Source organism: Colobus angolensis, unplaced genomic scaffold (assembly GCF_000951035.1).
Source record: "Colobus angolensis palliatus isolate OR3802 unplaced genomic scaffold, Cang.pa_1.0 Scaffold221, whole genome shotgun sequence".
Taxonomy (NCBI): Eukaryota; Metazoa; Chordata; class Mammalia; order Primates; family Cercopithecidae; genus Colobus; species Colobus angolensis.
This window is the reverse complement of record NW_012115389.1, coordinates 2104878-2132018: the sequence shown is the minus strand read 5'-3', so window position 1 is coordinate 2132018 and position 27141 is coordinate 2104878. Positions and strand designations below refer to the sequence as shown.

The 27141-nt window shown below is 35.5% G+C and overlaps 1 protein-coding gene across 3 annotated transcripts; it reads left to right on the top strand.

The window, feature by feature from the left end:
- MYCT1 (myc target 1) lies at positions 1 to 23317 on the top strand. 3 transcript variants are annotated; one of them, XM_011943759.1, is made up of 3 exons: positions 1 to 198; positions 20444 to 20955; positions 21471 to 23317. In XM_011943759.1, the coding sequence occupies exons 1-2, from the start codon at positions 3 to 5 to the stop codon at positions 20953 to 20955; spliced, it is 708 nt and encodes a 235-aa protein (XP_011799149.1). In that variant the 5' UTR covers positions 1 to 2; the 3' UTR covers positions 21471 to 23317. The 3 variants fall into 3 exon arrangements, with proteins under 3 accessions (XP_011799149.1, XP_011799148.1, XP_011799147.1); XM_011943758.1 differs by having other exon boundaries at positions 20444 to 23317; XM_011943757.1 differs by lacking the exon at positions 1 to 198 and adding an exon at positions 12375 to 12718 and having other exon boundaries at positions 20444 to 21588.
- The last annotated feature ends 3824 nt before the right edge of the window (positions 23318 to 27141 follow it).

Below are 27141 nucleotides of genomic sequence, written 5' to 3'. Positions count from 1 at the left end.
TTATGCGAACACAAGTATATGAGGGGTTGTGTAAAAATTATTTTTCTCTTGCTGTACTACAAAGACATAGAATCAAACTGCTTTTTTTCGACACACTGGTTTTTCTTTCTCTTTTTCTTCTCTTTCTTCTATTTCTTGTGGATATTATGGCTAATAACACAACAAGTTTAGGGAGTCCATGGCCAGAAAACTTTTGGGGTAAGGTATTTCTTTTACTGTTTAAAATTTAAAAGTAGGATGTGAGAAATGCACTGCGTGATTTATTAAAGCATTGAAAATCTCTGAGACATTTTGTTTACTATAAAGTGATTATTTAAAGTTTTCATATGTTTATTAATAGAAATTTATTTCATACATTTATTAGCAGAAATATATTTCTATATAGAAATATATAGAAATATATTTATATGTCTTTATAGTGTTCTATGAAGATATTCAAGAAGAATCTGGGTGTTAAGTACAGATTTTGGCTGATGTTACAGAATAAAATTAGGAAATAATGAGGATAAAAATAAAAAACATAAGTTGGAGGTAATTCCTGCTTAGAATATGGCATATAGATTGTGTGGGAAAAATTAACTTTCATTTGTTTGAAGGTTATAGATTATATATTTTATTTTATGAAATCAAGATTTTCCATAGAGACTATTTTCACCTATGTTGTGAATGTTATATGTTTTAATTTCCAAAGTGAAGCCTAATAACATCTGTACTTAAATGAGTGAATTTAAAGTGCGATAACACAGGTAAAATAAATGAATGACTTTAGAGTATAACAAATAAAATATGGAAAAATATGAAATTTGAGAAAACTTTAGTAGAAAAGATTAAATGGAAATAACATCATGTGTAACATTCAGTGGAAGCCTATCATGGGGGTGGGGGAAAAGAACAATACAGAAGTATTTTTTGGAGTATTTTTGTCTGAGTCCAGCCACAGCTAACAGTCCAGTGTTCCCTGATGTTGACAATGGGTCTGTGCTGAGGTCAAAACTCAGTTGCTCCAGGCTTAGAAGTACAAAGAACAAGGGCTCACATGGGAAGTTGACATGTACTCTTGGGTTCAGGGACATTTTTATATTAAAGGAGGCAATTTAAATTAAAATCAGAAAAACACTTTAATGAAGAAAATAGTATATATGAACAGATCTGTTTATATGCCCAGAACAAGTTTTTAATCCTCTCAGTGAACAATTCAGACTTTCTGCTGTGATTCAAGGCGGAGTTTTGGGAACTTTCACATAGACAGTGGGCAGTAGTGGCCAACTTTTCCCAGCAATCTGTATGTCTACCATCACAGAAATCTGCATGAAAAGAATTCACTCCAGTCCTTTAACCTATGTACTTTCTTAGATGAAAAATGTGGGGACAAATATTTATTGGTGTTAAAAGATATTAAAAATTCAGCATAAGAAAAAAAAAAGAACTAGCTCATTCTTTTTTTCTCACCTACATTTATGTTTGCTGGAAGCCTGAAAACAAAGGATATTGGTGAGCTCCTAATAAATTTATGTAACAAAATTAAGAAGAAAATAGATTATTCTAGTACGTTGTAAAGAAAGACTTTGGTAATGGGTTATTTTAGGTAGCTAGCACTAGACAGAAGTCTTTGAATTGTGGATGTCTCGTTATATGCTTGTTAAAATATTATTTGCTGTCCTCACTTATAGAGAAAATAAGTGCTAAATACACACTGAAAAAGAGCTATAGTCTGTCTAAATCAAATTCATCATTATAAAAAAAGTTATCTGTATAAATTATTCAAAAGTAAAGTAGCTTTTTTTTTGCAAAAATTAATATGTAGAAGTCAATCTATTTTTTTTAAACCATTCAAAATTAAATTTCAGGTTTATTTAAAAAACAAATGATTATTCACTGACTAAAACATGGATAATAATCATTAAAATAAACTGGATATTAATAAGAGAATGCTTAGTTGGAGTCCACCTATTGATTCTAAAAATTTAGATATTTTAAATGTGGAAATCTGTGTTTAAGAGGGAATTAAAACCTATTATTTCAAAGACAAATACTAGTTTTTCCTTTCTCTTGTTATGTGACTGTAATGAAAATTAGATGAAAATAATGAAAACCAGAAAGGGGAGTGTTACATTGATAAACATTAACAAAGCAAATGGAAATATGGAGAGCAGATATAATGTCTGATGATTTTAGGAAAATATATAAAAGATTGTGTTATTGTTTCTGGGGTAAAAATATGAAGTATAAAATGTGAATAAAAATACAAACATATAAAATATGTACATTTCCTGAAATATAAACGTCAATCTTTTAAATTTCTATTGCTTTTTTGTATCCAAATTGATGTCTATTTTGACCACTGACTCCTCAAAAATATTATTTTGAGAATCTTATACAATGCAGTGAAAGGCATTGTTATTGCTTCCCAAATCAGTCATCTGTTTGGGACATTGAATTTGGAAAATAAAGAAAAATAGCTTAGAAAAGGAAAACTTGTACATTGAACCATATAAATCGCTCAGATGTAGCACTTTAAGCTACATAAAAAGTTGTTTTCTCGATATGACTTTTCTGGTTTACTTTAATGAGCGCTAAATGATGGGATAGTAATATCGGGTTATTACCAAAAGCAATAGGTGGCATTTTCATAGCTATCACCCACTAAAACTTCCTAAAGGTGTGCAAGCATTTAAGTGCAAGGGTTGGCAACAAAGTTGGCCTGAAAGTGACAACACAGATGCAGACTATCACCTTCCACTCCCTATTTTTGCTTTCTTTAATGCACTTCCTTTCTCTATAAACATTCCCATAAAAGCTGCAGGAAACATGGCCCGTTAAAATTTGCCGTGTCCTCCTCTAAGGCAATAGGAGACAAATACTGAACTCAGTCATTCTCTTAGTACTTGAGAGTCCTGTAGAAGATGTAGTTTTGGTTGTTTCTGCTCTCTTACTTTGCATTTTTTTCCTTATGGCTAGCATTATGAAAAGTTGGGGGAAGATACTGTTGCAGGAGTTTGCATTTATTCACTTAATTCAGTTCTCACCAAAAGTAAAATGTTTGTCTCAAAAGGATTATGCTCTTGGAGGTGATTATGCATCTATACATATGCACATACAAACCTATATAGTTGTGAAATAACACAAGATAACACATGATAAAATAGCAATGGTTGATAATATGAGTTAGCACAATATATGGCAGAAATAAGCCCTAAATCTTTCTCAGAAAAAAAAAAAATGAGGTGCTATCTGTTCCTAGAAAGATAAATTTCAGACAGGGAGATTAATTCTAAGAAGGACATTCTAGTCATTCATTTCTTTCCCTCGTCAGCTCATTCTCATTCAGTTCATTAGTTCACTCAGAAGCATTCGCTGACCATATTAGGCAATGTGTTAGGAGTCAGTGACATAAATAAGGCATTTCAAGAGGTTTGGGGAGCTCAGGAAAAATGTCATCAGCAAATATGGAGAAGTAAAAACACCCAGGCAAGTTTGTGGAGAAAAGAACAGCTTGACTAGAGAGTCTGTGTGTGGTTGTTTCAGGGACATAGTTGGTAAGGCAGGTTGGAGGCAGATTTCTGCAAGATTTTGAATGTCAGCGTAAAAGTTTGATTTAATTTAACCTGATCACTTGCAATCCAGTGATTTATAGTCTCTCCATATTCCTCCCTCTGGGAATTTTATTTAAGGTTGGAGAGGGGGTGTGGATGGGTGGAGGGGTTATATTCTGTGTATTGGAGAGAGGGGACCTTTGGTGCTTGATCAAGTTCTGGCCTCTGCTGACATCTACTGACATGTATTTCTCATCAGCTTTTGAGACATTGCCCTTTCTCTGATTTTCACTGCTGAAATCTCCTACTATAAAATCTGGCTCACATGATCTGTGTAATATTAGCCAACAGCATGACTTTTCCTTTCTGTATATCCCTCTGGTCTACTGGCCCTTATTCAAGTACTTCTCCATCTGTCTCAATGGCACAGAACAATTTTCAGTATTATCCCATAACCCTAGAACTGCAGGAGCCTTCCTTAGAAGGTTGGGCTACATCAGGTGCCCTTGGCCTGGATGCAGTAACACCATGTCCCCCACTCCCTACCTCACTTCCTTATCTGCTCTTTAGACACCCAGGGGTTCTCAGAGTAGCTTGCCATCTTCCCCAGAAAGCTGAAAATGAGTACCACTTTCTCTGAGATTCCCTAATCAATCTGTAGCTCATCACAGGGAGGGATGGAGAGTGATGCTTCGCTTCTCCAAAACCCTTACAGGTCATATTCTATATAGCTCCTCTTTGCTTCTCCAAAGCTCCTCCTGTTTAGATGCATGGAAATTGACTCACAGGCCATGGTTTATTCTTTCCTATACTGTTTATGATCAAAAGTTATGTTCTTAAGTCCTTTAGGCTTTTAGCATTTAGAAACTGAACCAAACAAAAAAACTCAAAGCGCTCTTTTCTATTTCAAAATATCCAACTATTGCAGTCAAAATGTTGACTTTCAAGCTATTGTTTATTCTATATGTTTTAAAAATTATTTAGTAATTTAAACGTGAAGCATTGATTTTTCGTTTTTCTGTGCATCCTTGCTAACAGACTTAATACTCTCTAAAGTAATTGATGAGATGCAGGGTTGTGAACTGATTTGTTAGGGATCAAGTGCTGTCAAGAGGAGGGATCCCTGGCTACTAGTGGAAAATACTGCTCTTTGGCCTGTAGAAAAATACGGCTCTTAGGGGGCACCCCAGCAGATGGGCATAGGATGTTCCCAAAGAAGTTGAGAGGGGAACAGGTTTATGGGCTGGGCATATGTCCCAAGAATTTCCACTATATCTTCCCCAAATTTGGAAACCAATACTATTTCACAAATTCATTTTTTCAATTTGTATTTTAAAAAGAAACGTCTATGTTGCATATTAATAGTCTATTCATTAGTTCCCTTATCTCAGTTACCTAGAAAGTTTGAAAAACATTTACAAATGCTTGTGTTTAAACTGCATCAGAATTACTTAGAATTATGAAAACTCATCTCTCACTGGACTCCATGCTGAGAGATTATGATTCAATAGATGTGAGATGGAGCCATAAGACTGGACTTTTTAATACATCCCTGACCTCAAACTTCTGCATCTAAATTCATGAGAGAAAGTGGCCTGTAATTGTCCTTTCTCTGACAGCTTTGTCAGGTATCGGTGTTATGCAAGCCTTGTAAAACAGGTTGGGACATGTTCCCTGCTTTTCTATTACTTGGAAAAGTTTGTATAAGATGGCATTGTTTATTGTTTAAGTGCTTGGTAAAATTCACTATTGTAACTATATGTAGTATTTTCCGTTGGAGGGTTTTTAATGGCACATTCCATTTATTTAACAATGGTGAACTACTCAGATTTTCTTTTTTTATTTTAATTTTAATTAATTAATTTATTTATTATACTTTAAGTTCTAGGGTACATGTGCACAATGTGCAGGTTTGTTACATATGTATACATGAGCCATGTTGGTGTGCTGCACCCATTAACTCGTCATTTACATTAGGTGTCTCTCCTGGTGCTATCTCTCCCCCCTCCCCCCTCCCCCCAACAGGACCCGGTGTGTGATGTTCCCCTTCCTGTGTCCAAGTGATCTCATTGGGATTACTGGGATTACTCAGATTTTCTATCAATTCTGTTAGTTAAGGGAGTTTGTATTTTCCAGGAATTTGACCATTTGAATTAAATTTCAAAATATATTGCTTAAATGTTGTTTATGCCATTCTCATTAGTTTTTCAACATTTTATTATGAAAATGTTCAAACATACATAAACCTTAGAAGAATTCTACAGTGAACACCCATATACCTTACCATCTGAATTCTGTCTGTAACATTTTTATAAAACTCATTTTCTCTTTCATCTTATTAGTCAATATATTTCAAAGTAAACTGAAGACATCAATACAGTTCCCCCTAATTACTTTAGTATGCATATCATTAACAGGAATTCAATTATATTTTACAACTATTTTCCTTTTAAAGTCAAATTTACATACAATGAAACATATAAGGTGAATAAAAATGAAGTGTACAAATCATAACAGAACATTTGTTGAATTTTGACACACACGCTTGAGTAACCCAAAGCCCAGTCAAGATACATAATCACTAACCCAAAAAGTTTCCAAATGCCCCCTCCCAGTCTAAAGGCTTTAAGACTTTAAAATTTTTGCTTTCATATTTAGGATCCATAATTGTCCACTTCAAATTAAATTTTTGCATATAGTGTAGAAATTGAGGGATTGTTTTCATATTGATATCCAGCTTTTTCTGCACAATTTCTTGAAAATATTTTTTTCTGTATTTTATTTTATTATTTTATTTTATTTTATTTTATTTTTGAGACAGGGTCTCACTCTGTCTGCAGGTTCAACTTCCTGGGCTCAAGTGATCCTCCCATCTCAGCTTCCCACATCGCTGGGACTACAGGTGTATGTCACCTCAACAGGCTAATTTTTGTCTTTTTGTATTTGTAGAGACAAGGCTTTGCCATGTTGCCCAGACTGGTCTCAAACTCCTGGGCTCAAGTGATCTGCCCACCTTGGCCTCCCAAAGTGCTGGGATTACAGGTCTGAGCCACTGTGTCCAGCCAAGACTTTCTCTATTCAAGTCCTTTGGCACCTTTGTTGAAAATCAAATGGTCATGTAAGTGTAAGCCTGTTGCTGAGATCTCCATTCTGTTTCAATGAAACAAATTGTTGACTTTTATAGTAAGTCTTGAAGTTACATAAATCTTCCAACTTTGTTCTCCTTTTATTTTTTAAACAATTTTTATCACATAATAATTGTACATACTTATGGGGTACAGAGTGAAACATCAAAACAAGTATACAATGTGTAATGATCAGATCAGGATAATCAGCACTTCCTTCACTGCAAACATTTATTATTTCCTTGTGCTAGGATGTTCAAAATATCTTCTAGCTATTTGAAACTATACAATACATTATTAACTGTTTTTCTCTTTCAAGATTACTTTGGCTTTTCTGGACCTTTTGTATTTTCTCACTCCCAGGCTTTATTGAGGTATAATTGGCAAATAAAAACAATATATTTAAGGTGTACAACATGATATTTTGATATACATATATATTGTAAAATGATTACCATAATCAAGCTAATTAATACAACCATCACCTCAGGTAGTCAGCTTTATTGTGGTGGTAAGAACATCTAAGATTTACTTTTTTGGCCAATTTCAAGTATAAGAAATAATTTCATAACTACAGACACTATGTTGTATGTTAGGGCTCCAAACTCCTGCACAACTGAAACTGCATTTGTTTGCTCAGCATCTCCGTTTTCTCCCCACCCCCGAATCACTGGCAATCATAGTTCTCTTCTCTGCTTTTATAACTTCATCTTTTCTGCATTCCACAAATAAGTGCAATCATGCAATACAGATGCTCATCCACTTACGATGGGGTTATATCCAGACAAACTCATTGTCAGTTGAGAATATCAGGTTAAAACTGTATTTACTAGAGCTAAACTACTGAACATCATAGCTTAGCATAGCCTAACTTAAATGTGCTCAAAACACTTACATTAGCCTACAGTTGAGCAAAATCATCTAACACCAAGCCTATTTATTAAAAAGTATTGAATAACTCATGTAGTTCGTTGAACACTACTAAAAATGAAAAACAAAATGGTCATATGGGTACTGGAAGTACAGTTTCTACTGAATGCATATGGCTTTTGCACCATCGTAGCCAAAAATCCCAAATCCAACCATGGTAAGCTGGTGGCTGGCTGTATTTGTCCTTCTGTGCCTGGTTTATTTCACTTAGCATAATGTCCTCCAGGTTCATCTAGGTTGCTGAAAATGACAGGATTTTTTTTAATGCTGAATAATAACATTCCCTTATTATATACAGATGGTCCCTGACTTATGGTAGTTCAACTTACAATATTTTGACTTTATGATGGTATGAAAGTGATACGCATTCAGTAGAAACTATAATTTGAATTTTGAATTTTGATCTTTAATGTTTATTATTTTTATTTTTTATTATTATTATAAAAATTTCCCCTACTTTGGGGCATTCCAGCCTTGGACTCATTGACTCCAGCTAATTAAGATAAAAAAAATTGGTATAGAAATTATTGAAAGAACACTCAAAGTTCCAGCAATGACCATTGCTAAGAATGCAAGTGTTGAAGGATCTTTGATAGTTGCAAAAATTATGCAAAGTTCCTCAGAAGTTGGTTATGATGCTATAGTCAGAGATTTTGTGAATATGGTGGAAAAAGCAAGTATTGACCCAACAAAGGTTGTGAGAGCTGCTTTATTGGATGCTGCTGGTGTGGTCTCTCTGTTAACTACAGTAGAAGTTGTAGTCACAGAAATTCCTAAAGAAGAGAAGGACCCTGGAATGGGTGCAATGGGTGGAATGGGAGGTGGTATGAGAGGTGGCATGTTCTAACTACTAGGATAGTACTTTACCTTTATTAATGAACTATGACAGGAAGTCCAAGGCAGTGTTCCTCACCAGTAACTTCAGAGAAGTCAGTCAGAGAAAATGAAGGAATGGCTGACTGATGTTTAAGAAATCACTGTAACCATCAGTTACTGGTTTAGTTGACAAAATACATAATGGTTTATTGCTGTCATTGTTCATGATTACAGATAATTTATTTTGTATTTTCGAATAAAAAGACATTTGTATATTCCTGATGCTGGGTATAAGAGCCATGTACCAATGTACTGCTTTCAACTTAAATCACTGAGGTATTTTTACTACTATTCTGTTAAAATAAGGATTTTGGTGCTTGCTACCACCAGATGAGAAGTTAAGCTGCCTTTCTGTGGAGAATGAGAACAATCGTGTACAAAGTAGAGAAATATCCAATTATGTGACAACTTTTATGTAATAAAAATTTGTTTAAAGTTAAAAATTTTACCTTTTATTATTATAAAGCTGGATTTTGTTTGATGATTTGCCTAATTTTAGGCTATTTTAAGTATTCTGTGCATATTTAAGGTAGGTTAAGCCAAGCTATGAAATTTGGTAAGTTAGGGGTATTAAATGCGTTTTCAACTTATGGCATTTTCAATGTATGATGGATTTATCTAAATACAACCTCATCATAAGTCTAAGAGCATCTGAAATATAACATTCCATTATAGACACCATATATGTGTGTGTGTGTGTGTATGCATATCTATGTCACCATATTTTCTTTATCCATTCATCTGATGATAGACACTTAGATCGATTATGTGTTTTGGCTATTGTGACAATGCTGCAATGAACATGGAAGTACAGATATCTCTTAGAGATTCTGATCTCATTTCCTTTTAATGTACACCTGGAGGGATTGCTGAATTCTATGGTAGTTCTATTTTTAAGTTTTGAGGAACCTTCATACTGTTTTCCACAATGACTGCATCAATTTACATTTTCATCAACAGTGTACAGTTTGCTTTTCTCCACATCTTCACCAACATTCATTATTTTTTGTCTTTTTGATAATAAGCATTTTGGCACATGTGAGGTGATATTCCATTGTGGCTTTGATTTGCATTTCCCTGATGAGTAGTTACGTGGGGCATTTTTTCATCTAACTGTTGGTCATTTGTGGGGCTTCTTTTGAGAGATGTCTATTCAGGTCCTTTGCTCATTTTTTAAACAGATTATTTGTTTTCTTGCTTTTGTGTTGTGTGAGCTTCTTATATACTTTAGATATTGGCTTCTTATCAGATATATGGTTTGCAAATATTTTCTCTCATTCTGTGGGCATATCTTCTCTCTGTTGTTTCCTTTACTGTGCAGAATCTTTGTAGTTTGGCACAATTCTACTTGTCTATTTTTGCTTTTTGCTTGTGCTGTCATATGCAAAAATATAATTGCCCAGATCAATATAAAGCTTTTTCCCTATGTTGTCCTCTAGTAGTTTTTTGGGTTTCTGGTCTTAGGTTTGTATCTTTAACCCATTTTGAGTTGATTTTTCTTTTTCTTTTTTTTTTTTGAGATGGAGTCTAGCTCTGTCGCCCGGGCTGGAGTGCAGTGGCCGGATCTCAGCTCACTGCAAGCTCCGCCTCCTGGGTTAACGCCATTCTCCTGCCTCAGCCTCCCGAGTAGCTGGGACTACAGGCGCCCGCCACCTCGCCTGGCTAGTTTTTTTTTTTTTTTTTTTTTAGTAGAGACGGGGTTTCACCGTGTTAGCCAGAATGGTCTCGATCTCCTGACCTCGTGATCCGCCCGTCTCCATATGTATGAGATAAGGGTTCAATTTTATTCTTCTGCATGTGGATATACAGTTTTCCCATTACCTTTTATTGAAGAGGCAATAATTACCCCTTTGAGCATTTTTGATATTGTTGTCAAATATCAGTTGTCACAAATGCATGGATTTATTACTGGGCCTCCTCCCTATTATGTTTCATTAATTTAAATGGCTATGTAAATGCCAGTACCATGCTGTTTTGACTATTATAGCTTTGAAGTATATTTTAAAATCAAGTGGTGTGATGCTTCCAGCTTTGTTTTTATTGTTCCTTTGTATTGTCATCATATACAACTTAGTGTCATTTGTAAAATAATACAAAAAGCCTTTATTGGAATTTTAGTTGATTTATTTATATGAATTTATTTATATATAAGGGCAGTTGGCATCTTAATAATATTGAGGCTTGTAATTCACAAATATAGTATATCTCTCCATTTTTTAGACCTTTAATTTCTTTCAGTAGTATTCCAAAATTTGTGGTGCAGACATCTTGCATACATTTTGTGAAAAAGATTCCTAGGTATGTTATGCTTAATGATGCTATTGTAATGGTGTAATTATACTTTCCAGTAGTTTGCTGCTAGTATATAAACATATTTTTATATATAAATCTTAAATTCTGCAATCTTGCTTAATATAATTTGTAGTTGTATTTTAGAATACATAAGATTTTCAATATAAAAAACAATCTAACAGCTGGGTGCATTGATGTGTGCCTGTAGTCTCAGTTACTTGGAGACTAAGTTGGGAGGGTCATTTGAGCCAAAAACTTTGATACCAGCCTGGGTGACATAGTAAGTCCCTGCCTCTAAAATCTCTTAAAAACTAAGTCAATCAAACTGATAGATTTATGTATATCCTGTCCCAATTCTTCATAATTATTACATATTAAATCTATATAAACTATACATTTCATATGAAAATATTTTAATTTTTGCTCTAACTAGAAAAATGAATTTTAAAGAAATTGAGAGAAAAGAATCTTCTCTATTTACTCTGATACTATTTCTGATAGTCTCAATTTCTTCTTAAAGATCCCAGTTTTCATTTTCCCCAGACTAAGGATTTTCTTCAGCACACGTTTTAGTGTAGGTAAGCTGGTGATTAATTTGAATTCTGTTTCACCTGAAAGAGTATGTATTTCATTACTATACTTAAGGGATAGTTTTGCTGGATATAAAATTCTGAGTTGACAGCTTTTTTAAAATCACTTTAAAATATCATTGTGTTTTATTAAAAGCGAGTAGTTATTCAAATAATTGTCTTTTATGAATGTAGTGTTATTATTATTATTTGTAATTTGGCTGTGTTCAAGTTTTTTTTGTTAACCTTTGATCTTCAGCTGTTTGACTATGATGTGCATAGTTCTTTATATATAATCTGCTTGATGTTACTGAGACTCTTGATTTGTAGATTAATTTGTTTCACTAATTTTGAAAAATTTCAGCCTCATTTATTCAAAATGTTTTTAGCTCCACTCACCCATTCCTCTATTTTGGGGATTATAATTGCACATCTGTGAAATATTTTTATACAGTTCTACAAGTCCTAGAGGCTTGCTTTTTCCCCCCAATATTTTTCTCCATTTTTCAAACTGGATAATTTCTATGAATACACCTTTAGGTTGGCTGATTCTTTTCTCTCTTACTTTAATTTCACTGTTAAGCTCATGGTATACATTTTTTTCAGTTCTCAATTTTTTTTTAGTTTTAGAATATCTATTTTGTTATTTCTTATAGTTTCTATTTCTTTGCTGAAATTTCCTATCATTTTATTCATTGTGAATGTTTTATTTGAAATCATTGAACATGGACATATGAGTTGCTTTAAAATTTTTGTCTGCTAATTATATCTGGGTCATCTTAAAGTTTGTTTTTGTTGACTGTCTTTTCTCTTAAGAATGGGTCACATTTTCCTGTTTCTTCATGTGCCAAGTAATTTCATATTGTATCTTGAACATTTTGAACGGATTCTGCTGTATTACCCTGAAGAGTGTTGTGATGTATGTTTTTCCTCCTAATTTATTTTCACAGGCAATTAACTCTGTGAAACTACAACTACAGAAACCTATAAAGCCTGTCCCTTGGGCAGCAGCTTAAATATTACTTTATTTTATTTTATTTTTCTCTAGTGCTGTTTGGAATATGTCCCGTATATGTGTGATTCAGGAGTCAACCAAAGATGTGTGAAATGTTTATAAGTAAAATTTGGGGATTATCCTCTCTGGCTTTCTCTTCTCCAGGATTTCCTTCTCACATTCTTAGCAGCTCTTGTTTCCATAATCTCTGTCCTTTGTTTCTTAAGATCAGAAACAGTGCAGGTTTTCAATTATCACTTTACCTGTCCCAGACTGGAAGCTGCCCTCAGGTTAAAAGGTTTGAAAACTGGAGCTTGACTAATATTTGGTGTTCTTTTCTTCCAGGTGTCAACTCCTCTCTAGTAGCTGCAAGCATTTGGTCATTCTTACGGCCCTTAGGTAGAATTTTTTTTTTTTTGTATTGTTTCCAGTGTTTATAGTCATTATTACTTGAAAGGGTCAGTTCATAAAAGCTGATTTGGAATCCTAGCTTGATGTTTTTATTGCCTGTATAATCTGTTCTAATGTTTTTACTCTTGATATTGGTGATTTTCTCTCCTTCTCTCTGTCTCTTTCTCTTGCACCTGCCCATTATTTTTCCCTCTTTCTCTTTCTCTCCTCTTTCCATCCTTGTCATTCCAATTAGTATTTTATTAATTTTTATTAGATTTTTTTATATCTGTCTTTGATAATCTCCTCTATTTTTTCTTTCTTTCTTTTTTTTTTTTGCCCGTTTCGTTAAGTTCTGCTTTCTCTTATTTACTGTATGCTACTTTACTTATGTATCAGCTAGTGATCCTTTGTTAGCTTCTTAATATGGAAACCAAAATAACTGATTTTTTTAGGCTTTCTCATTTTAAAATATATACCTATAAAGCTATAAATTTTCTTATGAATGTGGCTTTAGGCACATCTCACATGTTTTGATATTTCACAATTTTATCAGAATTCAGTTAAAATATTTTATAATTTTCATTAGATATTTTATTATCTATAAGATCCTCAATATCTGCTGAAAATTTTTAACTTGTTAATTTTTTAAACACATTAATCAACAGTTATTTTAATATTTTGTCTGATAATTCAAATATCTTCATAACTTACAGGTATTTTTCAATTTTCTATTTGTTCTCTTAGTTTTCGTTTACTTTGCCTTGCCTCTTAGGATGACTTGTAATTTATTACTAGGTATATATAAATTTATTTAAATATATAACTATCTATTTTATTTATATGTAAAATTTTCCTTCGGACAGTTAGTTAGGGAAAGATCACCTCAGTCCAACTTGGGATTGATCTATATTTTTATCTTTGTGTGGTCTGGTCTTTTTCCTGTTTACCATTAATCATAGGGAGTAGATCCTAGGGCACCTGATTCCGGAGTCTGGGATGTTTCCTAGGGTCCAATTTCCTTGGCAGCCCCTGAACACTAACTTATGTTTTCTAAGCTTACTGATAGTGCACAGCATTCTACTCAGATATTTTTGTTTCTCTTTACAGATTATTGTGATGAGAGATTTTCTTTTCTCCTGGAATTTGCTCCTTCAATTTAACGGTGTTGATAAGTCTCTGATGGCTTCAAACAAATTTAAGAAAGTATTTTATTCTCTATTGTATGCTTGCTCTCAGTGGCTTGATACATGTTAGTCTATCATATACAGAAAGCGGTGTGCTACCTTGATCCTTTTGAATTTGCCCTCTCCTCTAGCAATGCTGTTAACTAAATATATTCAGAATATGGCTTGTGCTTTATGCTTTTGATCAAAACTACTTTCAAGTCTCCAAGCCTTTTGTTTATTTGACCACTACCATTCACAAAAAGGCATCTACAATTTATTTTTTCCATGAAGCTTTTTAAAGCATTCCAGATATATGTTATCCTCCTATCTTTCAAATATAATGACATTTCCAGCTCATAATGCTTATGTATCTCATTCACATTTTCTTAAAGAGTATAAATTAACGAATTTAGTTTCCATTAACCAGAAAGGAAGAAAGAAAAACAAGAGTTCCATTTAGGCTTCAGAGGTGGGACAGGATGTCATTTTAGGTAGAGCAGCCAGGGTAGGCCTCAATGACAAAGTTACATATGAGCAAAATACCTGAAATTAACCATACAGATAGCTGAGGAAATAATTTTAGGAGTAGATTATAACCAGTGATGGGCCCTAAGTCAGGAGCCAGCCCATCTGATGTACTTAAGGAATGGTGAGGAGGGAAGTGCAGACAGAGCGAGTGACCCAGAGGAAGAGTAGAGGAGATGGGCTCAGATAATTGGGAGCCTGTCAAGTAGGGACTTTCAGGACATTCTTAGGCATTTGTTTTCCTCTGGGAAAAGCAGAGGATTTAGAACAGAAGAATGATATGATTTGACTTATATTTTAAAATGTTCTCTGACTACTGTATTGAGCACATTTTTGGGGTGTGAGGATATGGCAAGGACAGAAGCAGGAAGACCATAGTCCATGTCACAGATGTGGGAATGTGGCCACTTGGATCAGTGAAGTCGCAGAGTGGGTAGTGAGAAGTTGAATTCTGGATTTTTTTTTGTTTGTTTGTGAAAACAGACCCAATAAGATGTTCTGGCAGATGAGATATAATGGAAAATACTCCTTGGCTGTTTACATTATTATAATCAATCAAATTTCTAGGCTCTAAATATTATTGTCTCTAAAAATCCTTTTTGTCAAAAGTCATTCTATTTCCTGAACCATTCTCCTGTACACTCTATGATACCAAGGACTTCATGGACTGCTTTGGTGAAGGTTGAACTTACCATTCTTACAACTGCAAAGGGTTTTGGAATGTTTTAAAGTGTTTCATTCTGCTGTCATTGATCAAATCACTTTCAGAGTTGGAATGATTCAACTCAAGCCACTAGATGGTGACCTCTACTAAATTTTAATACCAGTGGAAGGCATTTGAAGTATTGATTATATTTACTAAAAATCATACTCAATATTACAATATTAAAATTGAAAGACAGGAACGTGGCTGTTATTATTAGGCCAAGAAGGGCCTAATACACAACTATTAACAGGAAGAGCCAGTGTTCATTGAGGGCTTGTTATGTGCCATCTACTTGCTAGTTTTGTAGGTATGTATTACAAATTAGGATGACATATATTTAATTTATATGGCATACCTTACCAATGTTAGAGTTTTTTCCTTCTGCTTTCAAAAGGAAAGTTACATTTTTAAAAGTAACCATTTGGTCTTACAAGTTGCATTATATTGCAATTATAAGAAGAAAGATTATGGCTCATTTTTCTTCTCCTAAGATTGTTGAGAAGTAAGAAGGCAAATCATTTTTTAAAAAGCAATATCTGTGCCAATGTCTTCTTTTTCAGTTACATTTTCTTCTATACCAGGTTTTAAAAAAGGATCCCAAAATACATTGTCAAAAGTCTGCCAGAATGGAATTACATATATGAAAATTTAAAGCTGTATCACCAGTAGATGCTGCTTTCATCACACAGTTTCCAAATTCTAGTGTGGGCAGGTCAGAAAAATCATTAACTATAATTAAATGAAAAAAAATGTGTATGAAAGACCACTGCTGTTGTTTGACTCAGCATCTCTTCCTCATTGCCTTTCTTCATTTCTACATTTGCCTTTGCTGTTTGGACGTAAGGGAGCTTAAGAAGTTAGATAAGCATTTTACCACATATCTCAGGAAGTCTTAGAAATTCTTCTGTCAGCGGTATTATTTGTAGGTGTTTTAATATTCTGCAAGGTATAAGAATTAGTGCAATGATTTCTGATACAGTTTGGCTCTGTCCCCACCCAAATCTCATTTTGAATTCCCACATGTTGTGGGAGGGACCCAGTGAGAGGTAATTGAATCATCGGGGCAGGAATTTCCTGTGCTGTTCTCATGATAGTAAGTAAGTCTCACGAGATCTGATAGTTATTATAAGGGGGAGTTTTCCTGCACAAGCTCTCTCTGTCTGCTGCCATCCCCGCAGGGTATAGCTTGCTCCTGCTTGCCTTCCACTGTGATTGTGAGGCCTCTCCAGCCATGTGGAAATGTAAGTCCAATTAAACCACTTTCTTTTGTAAATTGCCCAGTCTCAGGTATGTCTTTATCAGCAGCATGAAAACAGACTAATACAATTTCTAAAGTGTGTATTTTACTGACTTTGTGGATTAAAAAGTCATTTTCATGATACGTGTACTCTACTGAGCAAAAGTTAAACAAATCCATATCAAAAGAAATTGTTTTGTAATTTTTATAATTTCTGTTGCACCTCCATCTTATCCTACTTTATATTCATTCAAAATTTAAATAGCCTATTATTGTATGTATATGTTATTCTTATGATTCTCATGTACATTTTAAATTCATTATTTAATCTTTTTTGGATATCTATATAACCCAATATTTGATGATATTTTAAGTCATTTCCCCAAATTTTGGGCATAGACAATAGGTTTACAGTATCAAATCAAAGTATTACCAAGCCACAGAGAATGATCATTTTAAATAGGTTTGTTGTCAAATTCCTTTTATGGAAATATTGTTACAGTTTTAGTGCCACAAAAATAATCTTTTTACTCCCCAAACTGAAACTTGTCATTTAAGAAGATTGTGATGGTTCACTATATTCTATAATAACTTGTCCATTAGAGTTTGGATATTATCTTAGTTTTCTTACATCAGAACAATAATATATTTTGGAAATAAAACAGTCATCTGAAATTTAAATGTATTTCTCACTCCATCTATTTTTGTTGTTTTTGCTAATCGCTGTATTTTTGTTAATTGCTGTTTTGCTTAATCGCTGTATTTTATTTAATTAATTTATTTTTACTTTTTGTAGAGACAGATCCCATTATGTTGCCCAGGCTGGTCTGGGCTCAAGCGATCCTCTCACCTTGGCCTCCCAAAGTGCTGGTATTACAGGCATAAGCCACTGTGCCTGGCCTCAATCACAATAATAGACAAGAAATTATTTTTCATTGATTTCATTGATTTAAAGAGCTTCTATTTCTTTCTTGAATCTAAAGTTTGCTATTATTCCACTATAAATAATATTTATATTTGGAATATCTGATTTGTCAGAAGATGAGAGTCTCAAAGGGCATACACAGAGACCATGTATAAGGACTCTTGTAAACTTTAAATGCTTTCGTTGACTAACTGAATATATTTTCTCCTTTCAGATTCTGGTTTTAACTTCATTTTGCTGAAATCAAGGAAATATCTCTTTCTAAATTTTATCTATTATGCCTGCTTATATACTGAAATACTTAGAGTCTTCAGTCAGACTCTAGTAGTGGTTACATACATTTACACACAATAGCAAGGACATATACTTTGTAAATTTGAGTATTTGTCTTCTCCTTTATATCACACACGAGTGTAACTAATAGTTCCCTAACCAGTGATACTTGCCAATCAGTTATTACAATAAATCAAGTGTTAATTCTACCACACAAACCTTAGCTTCCGTTTCAACATCTATAAAATGAGGAATTTATGTCCAACACATTTTTGATTTTGTTTTAGCTGAAACTCCATTTCTGTGCGTCCATAGCTGAACTTGTTGATATTTAAAAGTCTCCACTAAAGGCTACTGATTCATGGAAATATATCTGTAGAACACACAATATTATTTAACCACCATTCTCTCAAGTATTTCTGTTCATAACAGGTTACAAGATACTCTGGTATTGAATCGACAAATTTTTATGCACTTTGTATTGCTTATTTTCATTGTAGATTAACATTTTCTTACCTTACACTTAGAAAATAAATAAATAATTTAGCTATTAATTAAGACGCTTTGGTCTCAAATCCTCACTTGACCTTCACCAGATGTGGGACTATGGGCTTGCTACTTACTTCTCAGTAGCCACAACTATTAAATGGGAATAACACTAGCATTTCCTTTATTGGGATGTTTGAAGATTAAGTGATATAATACACTAAAAAATGTGCCTGGGACCTTTGCCCAAAGCCGTTGTTTTAGAGAATGTTGATATAACTATTTGTACAGATAATTGTGAAAGTAGGACACAATAAATATAGCTTTTCCACAGGAGATAAATGTGACAATATACAGTGTAAGGACACAAACTATATCCTAAAATTAGACAGCAGTGATTATTCCTTTGTAGTTATTAACGTTAGTTTGTTTTGTTATTTCTGCATTCTCAGTAGTCTATATATTATCACAGATTACAACAACATGCTAAAAAGAACCTTGGCAATCATAAAATCAAACTCCTTCACATATATATGTGTGTATATACACACACACACATATATATATAATGAAATCAGTGGGTCTAAACAAATTCCCTAAAAATCACAAAGCATATTACGAACAGAGCTGAGTTTGGAACCCTGTATCAGAGAACTTTTGCCATGTAACTATCCACCCCCAAACATAGTAGCTTAAAATAATAATAATTTGCTTAGCTCACAATCCTGTGGATTGGTAATTTGAGACGAAGTCAGCTTGGTGGATTTTCTGCTGGTCTTTGCTCATGTGTCACAATCATTTGGTGAGTTGACTAGCATCTGAATTATATAGGATGATGCCATTCATATGTCCAGGTTAGCAGGCTCTTGGCTAGGGCTATAGGGGTTTCTGGGCCATGTGTCTCTCATCATCTGGCAGGCTAGTCTGGCCTTATTTATATGCTGACAATGGCAGGGGTCCCAAGAGCAGGAAGGGTAGAAGCTGAGCATCTTGCAGCTTAGGCTTGAATTTGTATAGCTTCAATTCCATTGCATCCTACTCATCAAAGCAAGTCATGAAGCCCGCCCAGATTCAAGGGGTAGAGAAATAGACTATCTCTTGATGGGAAGAACAGCAAAACTTCTGTGGCCATTTTCTCCCCCTCTTCCCCAGTCTCACAATACCCATCAGCTAATTTTCAGGCTATGGCTCTCTCGATACAGAATATACCTAGATAAGCAATTCGATACGATAGCTTACCTTTCCACTTAGCAGTAACTCATTTTTGTCTAGGAAATGTCAGAGTCTTTATTGAAGATATGCTTGAAGTGGAGCTTGAAGAATGGGTTTTCCAGACAGAAGATTAAAATATTGAATTCAGATATAAGGAAAAATATGTGGAAAATCGCAGAGTTTCAGAGAGAATGACAGGCTTTGGTACAGTGAGAAACAAACATGACTTGTGGATTACATCATGGTGGGGAAATGTGGGGGACCGAGAGGCTGGAGGAGTCTTCTAATATCCAGAGTTTTTCTATACAAAGTGGTGTGGCAAGAGGAGACTCAGTCACCCATCTTCATTTGAGAATATGTATTTAGTTTACAAGAGACAATAAGGTAGCATTTCCATTAGGAAAAGGCATTTTTCTCCCCAGAAAGGGAAATCTGAACAAATTACAAGTTCTACGAATTAGAGAATACTGGTGTGTAGCAGAGACGCTATGGAGGTACGGGCTACAGGAATTTCATCATCCCAAGGGCATAATAGAAGCAAGAGCTGGAACCTGGGAAACAAGAAAGAGCCCAGTAGTCTGCACAGGTCAAGTCATCAAAGAGTCAGAGATATAGGTGACTGTCTGGGAGTTCAGGAAATATGACATAAATCAGTCAGCTGGCCAGATGGTTCTATTCTAGCACTTCCTATCTCAGACAGAGCAAAGGAAGTGAGGCATCATGAAGACTGCAGGTGGCAGAAATCAATGTGATTGATGAAAGCAGACAGAGGAAAAGGCAACGTTAAAGTGTTGACAAAATTCTTTATCCATCCAGCACATTAGTTACTACTATAATTCAAAAGGAAATCAACTTTGGGCTACATTTGCAACTCTATAAAAAATGTATGAGCTAAACGCCATAAATTAATGACATCAAGTAAGACTACTTTTATCTTTTATTTCTTAAAGATGATAAAACAGCTTAAGTGACCTGGAATGCTACAGCTGAAAGTGTTATTTTGTATCTTTCTGCTTGAATAAATGGAAGCATTATCAGCTTTCATTTGTTCATATCCACCTAACACCGTCTTCTATTTCCCTGATTCAAAGTATGTTTAAATTAATCAGTATTCTATGAATTACAGCATATATGCTGACCCTTGTTTTTAGTTGAAAACCTATTTAAGTATTGATTTAGTAATTTGTTTTCTTTGTTTCAGAGGACCTTATCATGTCCTTCACCGTATCCATGGCAATCGGGCTGGTACTTGGAGGATTTATTTGGGCTGTGTTCATTTGTCTGTCTCGAAGAAGAAGAGCCAGTGCTCCCATCTCACAGTGGAGTTCAAGCAGGAGATCTAGGTCTTCTTACTCCCATGGCCTCAACAGAACTGGATTTTACCGCCACAGTGGTTGTGAACGTCGCAGCAACCTCAGCCTGGCCAGTCTCACTTTCCAGCGACAAGCTTCCCTGGAACAAGCAAATTCCTTTCCAAGAAAATCAAGTTTCAGAGCTTCTACTTTCCATCCCTTTCTGCAATGTCCACCACTTCCTGTGGAAACTGAGAGTCAGCTGGTGACTCTCCCTTCTTCCAGTATCTCTCCCACTATCAGCACTTCCCACAGTCTGAGCCGTCCTGATTACTGGTCCAGTAACAGTCTTCGAGTGGGCTTTTCAACACCGCCCCCACCTGCCTATGAGTCCATCATCAAGGCATTCCCAGATTCCTGAGTAGGGTGCTTTTGGTTTTTGTTTCTTTCCTGTCTTGTCTTTTACTGAAAGGAAATCGTAAGTAGGCTAAACAGAATTTTGAGGGCATGGCCCAAATAACTAATGAGTTCCAAGTTGAAACATGGTTGTGCAAGTTGGACATTACAATGTAAAACGTATTTTCTTGGAGCACATGTTTTCCCTTTTGTTTCAAAAAATGTAATATTTTCTCCCAAGGGTTTTATATTTATATATTTTGTATTCAATGTGAGGCTTATTAAAAATAGTGATTCTAATGTAAGAATCCGCTGAGATGCATTGTATATATTTTAATTAAAATTAAAACTTTAGATATTTGTGGATTACAATCCTCATTTACTTCCAATGTGACTAGAAAGAGAAAAAAAAATCACTGTGTCACTTTAAAGAAAAATCTTATAAGGAATTTGGATTTTACTTTCTTTAGAATGACAAGTGAATCATATTGACATTTTACAATCTTGGATTTCTTTTTTTTTTTTTTTCTTTTGAGACAGGGTCTTGGTCTGTCAACCAGGCTGGATTTGCTGTGGCATGATCAGAACTCACTGCAGCCTCTATCTCCCCGGCTCAAGTAATCCTCCCATCTTAGTGCCCAAGTAGTTGGGACTACAGGGGTGCACTACCATGCCCAGCTAAATTTTCTTGAATTTTAGTAAAGATGAAGTCTCACTGTGTTGCCCAGGCTGGTCTCAAACTCCTAAACTCAAATGATCCTCCTGTCTCGGCCTCCCAAATTGCTGGAATTATAGGCATGAGCCACCATGTCTGGCCAATCTTGGATTTTTAATAGAATGTGTGGGCCCGAAATGACAGAACATAGGACATTCTAAAGTTCCTTGATTTTACTCATTATGAAAAGTATGGGACTCAAGCACAGGAAACTGAACTCTTTTGGTGTCACTGGATGTTTCATTTTTGACACTAATTTTTTCTGGACAAACTCTTTATGTGTTTTTCCCAAGAATAGTTATCTACTTTCTTGAGGCAAAATCCTTGGATTTACTAACATGATGATTTACCTTTTCTTCACCATTGTCATTACGTTGTTAGAAAGGCAACAGGAAAAAACCCAATTCATTTGGCCTAAAAACAAACCTCAAGTTTAAAACCAAGCTCACATTTTTCTTAAGGTAAAAATTTTCTTTCTTAAACTTACATCTAGCAACTTGGAAAGCACTTTCTCTGGGGATCTTCTTTTGTAACTTCACAGACAAATAAGTATGAGTCACTGCGGAGAGAGTTTGTTATTGAAATAGATGTTACCCATGAAGAATTCTCCTTCCTGGATTGACTCTTAATCATCAGGCATCATCCCTTGTTTGCTTCTCTACGAATCTCAATTCCAACTTCTCTGCAGAGACTTTGTACAGTGATTAAGCCATGCCAGATGGTCTTTGGTGCACACAGTTATTTAAGAACCCACTTCCACAGGTGGCTGCCCTTGTAAGGAAGATGCATCCCTAAATGTGGGCACCAGAGAGCTCCAGTGGGAAGATGTCTGTGGCTGCCCTTCTCATTTAAGGACATGAGTTAACTGGAGTATTACTCAAAAAGCCTGTGGTTCATTTCCAGTATTGTGAATATTTAGTTTATGTGGCCATTTCTTTGTTTCTTTGAACACTGGGATATTCAATGAAAAAGTGCTCTCTTTTTCATTTCCTATTGCAGTGGTCACAGCTAATAGTGTCTGAACATGGTTCAAGAATAAGAGATTCCATGTAGCATTTTCTTTATTATTTTCATTTCGCTTACGTTACCCATCATTCCTCAAGGACAATTATTCTCTATAATGCTTATAGAAAATGTTCTCTAATTAAACATGCCAGAAAGAAAAAGTGAGGGAAAGAGGGAGCAGGAAGAAAATGGAAGAAAGGAAAGAAAAAGGGAAAAAGGCTAACAGGATAACCAATTTGTTATAAGTTGGCTTTCAACAAAGAAATTTAGCAGCCAAGTAAGATTTCAAGAGAATATTAACTTGGTATCAAGGCTACTTTTTTTTTTTTTTCTTTTTTTACTTACATGTCATCCTTAATGTCTAACATGAAAAATCAACAGAGTAAGATTTTTATCAAGAATTTATATTGGGAGTAAAAACTGCTTTATATCTCCCAAATTAGGAAGAGAAGACCAGAAATCCTCTGGGGCATTTAACCATCTGGCAGAATTGTTGCTGCACCCTTATCCCAGTTATAAGACAGTCAAAATGACTATTTCCTAAATATTGTGAGTGTATGAAATGTGAAATTAAAGCAAAAACTGGAGACTTTTAATGTTGTATTTCTTTAATTTGAAATGTTTTGTGGATTATGAAATAAAAATTGATGTCAAGTTTTATTCAAAATTCATTTATGAAAAAAAAAAAAAATTCATTTATGAAATAAAGCCAACACTGTTCTAAAAAGCAAGGAGTCGAGAAATTATAAAATTCAGATTAAATCAGGGAAACACATTAGATGAAAAATTATACTGCAGAATTTGAGTATTAAAAGTTATTGAATAAGAAAAGTCTCCTTTTTACTTTAGTATTTAAACCTCATCTAGACTATTTGTAAATGAATGGACTGAGACACAAATCCTTTTTCATACAAAAATGTATAATGGAGAAAGGGTAATGTCACAAATAAATTTTACAAGATTTTTTAAATTAATGCAGATGGAAGAATTAGTAAATTATTTATTTAAAACATGAACTTAGATTCTTATCTCATTAGCTAAATATATAATTACAGAATTATTTAATTAATGTTTTTAGAGAATAAGCATTTTAAATAATAGCTATCTTAAAAATAGAGGAAATTTGAAATAAATGTTTAGCAAATCTATGAAATCGAAAAGGGGCACTTTTTAAGAGCCAAAGGAATGAAATAAATTACAAAGGAAAATATTAACAGTTTTGATTATTTAAAAAAATTTAAAATTCTGTTCATTAAAAGATAAATGTATCCAAGTCTAAAAACTAGCAAGAACAGAAAAATGAAGAAAGACGTTAAGTTGATATAAATATGGCAAAAATGGCCAATATCTTGAAGTTATGATTAGCACACATAAATAGATATGGAAAATACTCAGCTGTAAATAGATAAATTAGTAATGAACCAAAATAAGCAATTCACCAAAGAGAAAAATTAATTGATTAACAAGTTTATACTGCATATTACTACTAAGAAAGTGCCCATGTACATTTAAACAACACTCTAGTAGTTTCGTCTATCACATTAGCTTATTATTATTATTATTATTATTATTATTATTTGAATAGGGACGGTGTTTTGCCAAGTTGGCCAGGCTGGTCTTAAACTCCTGGCTTTAAGAGATCCGCCCACCTCAGCTTCCCAAAGTGCTGAGATTACAGGTGTGAGCCACCGAGCCCGGCCCATATTAGCTAATTATTTATGAAATAATGAATCTCCTCACTGCTGGCAAATGTACTAAGAAGGGCATGCTCCCACATATTTCTGGTGGCAAGGTAAACTGGCATTGCCCTTTTGGAAGACAGTTTGATGAAATGTATTAGGAGTCTTGCACTGGACAGACCATGAAGTTTCCTAGCACCTGCCAGGTACACGGTTTTCTCTGAGAAAAGTGGTGATGAACTTGTATGGAGACGAAGCCTGCTATGCTGGCCGTGTGGGACTGGATCAGAGCGTTCCGTATCAGATGTGAGTAACCGACCGAACTAGATCTGCCCTGCTTTGCGTGAGAGGGTGGCGATGAAGGGAGAGAATGGGAGAACTGCCACTGAGAGACCTCGAAGGGAAAGGAGAGACTAAAATAACAAAGACCTGGAGTAAAATGGCTGCAGTATCTTTTGAATAAACTTCCATTACTTAAGATTACTCATATCTTTTTATGACGTTACAACTTGAAATAAATTTATCCCAATACCAATTCAAAGAATGAGTGATGGCCGGGCGCAGTGGCTCACACCTGTAATCCCAGCACTTCAGGAGGCTGAGGCAGGCAGATCACCTGAGGCGGGAGTTTGAGAGCAGCCTGACCAACATGGAGAAACCCTGTCTCTACTAAAAATACAAAATTAGCCAGGTGTGGTGGCGCATGCCTGTAATCCCAGCTACTCAGGATTGTCCTACTGAGGTAGGACAATCAGTTGAACCTGGAAGGCAGAGGTCACAGGTTACAGTGAGCTGAGGCTGTGCAATTGCATTCCAGCCTGGGTAAGAAGAGCAAAACTCCATCTAAAAAAAGAAAAAAAAATGGCTGATGAGAAATAGACCCTATAGTCTAGACATTAGGATAGTTCTACCCTCACTCAGGCAAGTAGGACCCATGTCTCATGGGGCCCCACACTTCAGAATACCTTCTTTGAAGTTTTCTAAATCACAGTTCAGTGTGTAGAACTGGCCAGGGCTGGCAATGCCATCTGGACAAGGCACATGAACCTAGACCAAGACCTGTGTGCATGCTAGTCCTTTTTTGTTTTTTTCTGTCCCTTTCAGGCGATCTTTGACCCTGTATCTAGCATGTCAGGTCAACCAGATGTCTCAGGAGCTCTCCAAGACTTTTATCTATGGGGTCTCCATGGTTGAACCCCAGTTTCAGGAGGACAGCCTGGCAATCAGGTCACTGCTGCTGATGGGAGCGTATTTCTTTCACAGAATCACATGATACTGGACAGCCAGAATGGTACTGACATGCTGATCTGGGGTGACTTTAACTAACAATGAAGAATCTATGGATAATAACTGTCTAAGTACTTCTTCTCCACTCACTTAAAATATTTATGGAGGCTGGGCATGGTGGCTCACTCTTGTAATCCCAGCACTTTGGGAGGGCAAGGTGGGTGGATCACGAGGTCAGGAGTTCAAGACCAGCCTGGCCAAGATGGTGAAACCCTGTCTCTACTAAAAATACAAAAATTAGGTGTGGTGTGGTGCATGTCTGTAATTCCAGCTACTCAGGAGGCTGAGGCAGGAGAATCGCTTGAACCTGGGAGGCAGAGGTTGCAATGAGCCGAGATCACACCACTGCACTCCAGCCTGGGCGACAGAGTAAGACTCCATCTCAAAAAAAAAAAAAAAAAATTATGGAAAGATCACCATACCTCATTTGTGCCCATGAATTTTGTAAAACATTTTAAACCAATTTTTAAATTACAGATAAGGCCCTGTCCAGGGCCTCACACACTGTAGCTCTGTCCCCGTGCTGAGATGACATGGGGAGGCACAAAGCGTGAGCTTAATCTGATTTGAAAAGCAAGTCATCCATGCTTTGTTGTGGTAAAATGCTGATCATCTCTCATCCTTGTGGTGTAGACATTGTGTCTGTAACCACAGAAGAGCTTAGAATATTGTAGCTATAGCTTGAGAGTGGTTACAAGAGTTGAAGCCATGCTGGAAGAACAGATTTAATGAGATCTTCATTGTGGTGTAAGTAAAATAGAGAACGGCCATGAAAGTGCACTAACATATGTGGTGGCTTTTGTAAGGTATGCTGGGGAAAGGACAGATGTTAGTTCCCAAATGCCTGACCAGGAGCTAGAGCTGCAGGGCCAGCAGGTGTCACTGCTGCCAGTGACAAATCCCTGCTGTCAATAGCCGTCACTCTGACACTACTGAAAAGCTACAGCAGAAATGGACACCTTTATGATCTGTGGGGTCCTCAGAGTCCCAGGGACTCAGGGACTCAGGGACTTCAAGACTGAGAAGAGTCTTTATTGAAAAACCAGGTTTCAGGCCGGGCATGGTGGCTTATGCCTGTAATCCCAGCACTTTGGTAGACCAAGGTGGGTAGATCACTTGAGGTCAGGAGTTCAAGACCAGCCTGGCCAACATGGTGAAACACTGTCTCTACTCAAAATACAAAAGTTATCCAGGTGTGGTGGTGTGGGCCTGTAATCTCAGCTACTTGGGAGGCTGAGGCAGGAGAATCCCTTGAATCTAGAAGGCAGAGGTTGCAGTGAGCCAAGATCATACCATTGTACTTCAGCGTGGACAACAGAGTGAGACTCTGTCTGAAAAAAAAAAAAAAAAAAAAGGAAAAAGCAGGCCTCATAGTTAAGCCTCTGCTTAGCTAAAATAGAGAACAAGAGGGCTGAAAGTTAGATTAGATTATTGACTACAGTTGGGCAGGAGGAATGGCAATGGGTGCCATTAAGTAACAGAAATCAGTCAAATGGTCAATGGGAATCTGAGAGTAGACGACTGT

Excerpts from the sequence above, each read along its gene's own strand:
- MYCT1 (XM_011943757.1), top strand. The coding sequence starts at position 12,424 with ATGTGTGAAATGTTTATAAGTAAAATTTGGGGATTATCCTCTCTGGCT. Across the intron at positions 12,719-20,443 it reads GTCATTCTTACGGCCCTTAG|AGGACCTTATCATGTCCTTC; the intron begins GTAGAATTTTTT and ends TCTTTGTTTCAG.